This window comes from Colobus angolensis, unplaced genomic scaffold, assembly GCF_000951035.1.
Source record: "Colobus angolensis palliatus isolate OR3802 unplaced genomic scaffold, Cang.pa_1.0 Scaffold39, whole genome shotgun sequence".
Lineage (NCBI taxonomy): Eukaryota > Metazoa > Chordata > Mammalia > Primates > Cercopithecidae > Colobus > Colobus angolensis.
Genome location: NW_012117265.1, coordinates 2,958,224 through 2,963,431, shown reverse-complemented (window position 1 = coordinate 2,963,431; position 5,208 = coordinate 2,958,224). Strand labels below are relative to the sequence as shown.

The window sequence follows — 5,208 nt, the reverse complement described above, 5'->3', positions numbered from 1 at the left end:
GGGCCCTGGGCTCGCTGGCTTGAGCGCAGCTGAGGGGGGTGTAGGTTGGAAGGGCCAGGGCCCTCCGGGACGCAAGTGGGGGCCGGCGCCATGGAGCCCCCGACCGTCCCCTCGGAAAGGAGCCTGTCTCTGTCACTGCCCGGGCCCCGGGAGGGCCAGGCCACCCTGAAGCCTCCCCCTCAGCACCTGTGGCGGCAGCCTCGGACCCCCATCCGTATCCAGCAGCGCGGCTACTCTGACAGCGCGGAGCGCGCGGAGCCGGAGCGGCCGCCTCACCGGCCCATAGAGCGCGCCGATGCCATGGACACCAGCGACCGGCCCGGCCTGCGCACGACCCGCATGTCCTGGCCCTCGTCCTTCCATGGCACTGGCACCGGCAGCGGCGGCGCGGGCGGAGGCAGCAGCAGGCGGTAAGACTCCCCTTGGCGGATGCGCGCGGAACCGATGGGCGCGCAGGGAGGAGGCAACTCGAGCCGCCGGCCGCAGGGGGCGCTAGGATGCGGGTGGGGTCGGCTTGGCTGGCGGGGGCGGAGGGAGTTCGGCTGCGGGGGCGTCTAGGACCCGGCCGCTGGTTGCCCGCGCTACGGCTTCCTGCTGAAGCCCATCCTGGGGTCCATTTAGGGGGCGCCATGCTGCTCGTGGTGTTAACGAGGTCTGGGTTGGGGAAGGGGGCTGCACCTTTAGGGGTCTGTATTCTTAGTGACAGTGCAGGACAGCGGCTAGGCTGGGAACCACTTGGAGGGACCTTCCTGGGGCCACTATTCTGAGGGCTAGATTCGCAGTGTTTGGGGTACCCTTGGGGCACTCTGTAAGGGGGTGCCTGCTAGGACCAGGATCTTTAGTTCAGGGTCGGGTGCTCTCAGGGTTCTATGGGGTGGAGGACTCTATTGCGGGGATGTTAGTGGACTCTTCCTGCAGCAGCTGGGGTCAGAAATCCAGAGGATGCCTCTTGGGGGAGCACTGTTTTGGGAGCCTTGTGTTAGGTTGGAGTTTCCCTCTCAGGGCAAGAGTGTTAGGGTTCAGTAGCTGTTGAGAGGCAGGAAACAGTGGAGGGGGGCACAGTCCCAGCACAGAGGGAAGGAGTCCCCGACTGCAGAGGTGACAGCATAGTGAGGGTGTGTGTGTTGAGCTTGGTCTTCTCTGACGGTACCCTCCGACTGACCTGCGTTTGCTCCCGCTGTCCGGGTATGACCAGCTGTGGCTGCCTCAGTTGTGTGTTCTGCGTGAGCTTCTGGGGTCTTGTGATGGTGACACGATGGCTATGTGTCCTCCAGGAACAGTGTAATTGTGACAGTATGACTGTGTATTTCCAGGGTAGTGTGACTGTGTGTTTCTGGGACAGGGTTTGTGACAGTGACTGTGTATGCTTCAGGAATGCTGTGAGTGTCACAGGGTGACTGTGTGGCCTCATGGGATGCAGTGATTGGGACAGAGTGACTGTTTCTGCTCCTAGGACAGTGATTGTGCAGTGGTGTCGGTGGTCTAGGGACAATGATTGTGACAGTGCCATTTTTGGCATGCAGTGATTGTGGCACTGGGGTGTTTACACTTGGAGAACAATGTGATTGAGTTCGTGGAACAGTCTGTGCTCCTTGGACACTGTGATTGAAACACCATGGCTGTGTGTGAGTCTTCGCCAGGTGCTCACGTCTGAGCATCGGTGCTCTGACATGTAGCCTGTGTTCCCTCTGCCTGGTGTATCCTAAGAACTGGTGTCCTCTAACCACCTGGTGTTCTTAGTTATTGTTCCTGCTCTGATAGTGCTCCAGGGTCTGATTGCGTGTGCTCCAGCGATGTGTGCAACTGACAGCTTTGCTCGTGTACTCTACCTGGATGCCCCACTGCTGGGGATATCACCAAGACGGTCAGATTCGGGCTTCTTATCCCTGGAGTTCCTGAGTGAGGCCCCTCTAAGATGTAGCCCTACTCTTCCTAAGTCTCTTTGGGGGTCTTCAGCAGTCATTGCAGCCCTCCAGGCCACCCCTACCTCTGTTCTGGTCACCCCCAAGCCCCAGTCCCCCTGCATCCCTGTACCCACCAGGAAGCAAGTGTCATGGGTCCAGTACATATGGGCTAATATTTCCCAAAGGGAACTGGAGAGAGGCTGAAGGAAGAGAAAGCTGGAATCAACAAAAATGCTAAAACCGGGGGCAAGGGGCCAAACTGGCACACGTCACTGTCCTAAGACACCAAGGGGCGGGTGAAATGCAGTAGGATTCGGGCCCCATTTCTTTGCAAGGCTCCAGAGACTCCTCCTAGCCTGGTCTCGTCTCTGGGGTGCTGAGTCTTAGGGGACAGTGGCTGAGTGGTAATAATCATCATTATTTTGGTGGGTATCCATCTTGCAGTGGGTCACCGTCAGGCTCCATGCCAGGGACTTTTCCATGCATCCTCATCCCCAGTGCCCGGGTATTCCAGCAGGGTATTCCTGCTGGCATATGGGGAAACTGGGGCCTAGAGACAAAATGCTTTCTCTCTCCCTTTTTTTTTTTTTGATGGAGTCTTGCTCTGTCACCCAGGCTGGAGTGCAGTGGCGTGATCTTGGCTCACTGCAACCTCTGCCTCCCGGATTCAAGCGATTCTCCTGCCTCAGCCTCCTGAGTAGCTGGGATTACAGGAGCCCACCACCACACCTGACTAATTTTTGTATTTTTAGTAGAGATGAGGTTTCACCATTTTGGCCAGGCTGGTCTCAAACTCCTGACCTCAGGTGATCTCCCCACCTCAGCCTCCCAAAGTGCTGGGATTACAGGCATGAGCCACTGCGCCCAGCTAAACCCTTTCTCTTTCTCACCCAAGCTCACACAACCGGGAGATAGGGGAGCTAAAATTGCAATGCAGGTCTGCCCGATTCCTGTGCATCTTTGTATAAGTGTCTTGCCCTCTCTGAGCCTTAATTTTCCAGTCTGTAAAGTGGGGCTGTTGTTGGCACTGCCATGTGGGGGTCAGTTTGAGGGTTCTGTGAGCTTGGGGATGTGTGTAAAGGACTTAACATAATGAGTAGATCTCCATTCAGGGACCTGGACTAAGGAGGGGGGACCTGGGTGGATCCCATTTCTCCAGGGTAAGTAGAAAAAACAGGAACCTTAACCACATCCCCACGTAGACTCCAGTTTCTGTTTCACTGTGGGCCTGTGCACCCTTCAGTGTCTGTGCTGAGGTCCAAAGCTGGGACTGATGGGTGGGCTGTAGCTGGCATTGGTGCCAGGGTCCTTCCCCCTCCCTAGGGAGAAGGAGAAATGTCTCTGATGGCAACCTCAATGCTTAGAACGGACATTTCTTCAAACAGGGGATTTCAGCAGGGCACACACAGGATTCGGTGCTCCCCACATTGGAGTTCATCCAGCTACCACAAGAAGAGTCCAGTGAGCTCCCCCATTTGGGTCAAAGGAATCCCCAGAGAGAGGGCACTGCCCCCCGCAACCCGAGATGTCATCCAAACCTCCCCTGAGGATGTATGAGATGGCTGAGTCACGGCACAGCCACAATCTGTCAAGAGGCAGATGGAGAGGGAGGAAGAGGAGGACTTTGGTGGGGGGGAGGTGGGAAGCTGAACTGGGGATGGGGCCAACATACAGACCCCGCTTCCTCCCTCCCTGGGCCCTAAAACGCTCCCCATCAAGGTGGGGGCACAGCGTGGCCCCAGGAGCAGGTGGAGGCAGCCGAGCTGGGGTCTCCGTCTGGTCGCTGGTCTCTGTCTCCACTTGGGTCCTCGCCTCCCCCTTGTCCCTGGCGCTCCCAAGTCCCTGGATGTGGGTTGAGAGCGGGTCTCCCCGCGCGCCCTCTGCCGGACGACGAGGAAGGCACAGCCTCGGTGTGCGCTCCGAGCGCGGACCTGCCCCAGGGACGCCGCCAGTCCCGGAGCAAAGCAAAGTCGCCGTCACCGTCGCGGCGCCCAGTATTATTATTTCATGCTTACTGAGCGTCCTGGATAACGGGCGCCAGGCCGGCTGACCGCAGGCTGCGTGTGGGGTCCTCGCCCTCCCGGTCTTGGGACCAGGCAGCTTTCCCCATGCGCCAGCCCCTGCCACACGCTGCGGGGACTGCTGCCTGGAGGACAGGGGAGGAACCTGGCCGAAAAGTTGCAGTGGTGGAGTTCCCGTCCCGCCTCCGCTCGCTTGCCCGGCAGGCTGATGAACTCCAGCATCCTTGGCTTTGCGCTTCTGCCCGGGAAAAAGAGACCATGGGACTTACCCAAGGTCACACAGCGAGGAAGGTGAGAATGGGAGTTAAAAACCAGATCTCGGCCGGGCGCGGTGGCTCACGCCTGTAATCTCAGCACTTTGGGAGACCGAGGCGGGCGGATCACGAACGAGGTCAGGAGTTCAAGATCATCCTGGCCAACATGGTGAAACCCCGTTTCTACTACAAATACAAAAATTAGCCGGGTGTGGTAGCACGGGTCTGTAATCCTAGCTACTTGGGAGGCTGAGGCAGGAGAATCGCTTGAACCCGGGAGGCGGAGGTTACAGTGAGCCGAGATGGCACCACTGCACTCCAGCCTGGCAATAGAGCGAGACTCCGTCTCAAAAAAAAAAAAAGCAAAACAAACAAACAAAAAAACAAACAAAAAAAACAGATCTTATCCACTCCAGACCTCTGAGTAACATTCACATGGCAGCCCTGCCTGCTGACTCGCTGTGTGACTTGGGGCCAGTGATTGTGCCTCTCTGGGCCTCAGTTTCCTCATCAGTCAAACGGGGCTGAAAAATAAGAACTGTCCACCCCCAGGGCTGTGGTGAGGCTGATATGTTTGACGTAGGCGCTGGGCAGCCAGGAGCTGGTGTTCTGAGAAAGTACTTCCTCAAATGACATCAGCAGAGAGAAAGGGGGCGTCCCCCAAACCACAAGCCCGGCTGGCGGGGAGGGTGCCCCATATTTCAGTGGTAACAGATTGACTGCAGGCTCTTACGACTTTAGGAAAACTGGGGCTTTGGACCTGGGAGAGCCACAGTTTGGCAGGGTGAGAACAGAATTGTGGGGACATCTGAGCCCATTCTTTTCATTGTGGAGTATGAAAGAGTTCAAATCTGGCTGGATGTGGTGGCTCACGCCTGTAATCCCAGCACTTTGGGAGACTGAGGCGGGTGGATTATTTGAGGTCAGAAGATTGAGACCAGCCTGACCAACATGGTGAAACCCTGTCTCTACTAAAAATACAAAAATTAGGGCCAGGCGCGGTGGCTCAAGCCTGTAATCCCAGCACTT

At 57.3% G+C, this 5,208-nt stretch overlaps 1 protein-coding gene across 2 annotated transcripts in view; it reads left to right on the top strand.

Annotated features, from left to right (window-relative positions):
• The window catches only part of PDE4A (phosphodiesterase 4A, cAMP-specific), a 63,628-nt gene that overhangs the window by 4,058 nt on the left and 54,362 nt on the right, over positions 1–5,208 (top strand). The window contains exon 1 of one of the 2 annotated variants that reach the window (XM_011954849.1): positions 1–410. The exons of the other annotated variant lie outside the window; for it this stretch is intronic. Coding sequence (XP_011810239.1) covers positions 91–410 — 320 coding nt within the window. The 5' untranslated portion in view covers positions 1–90. The remainder of the gene's footprint in view (positions 411–5,208) is intronic. 2 annotated transcript variants of the gene reach the window in all.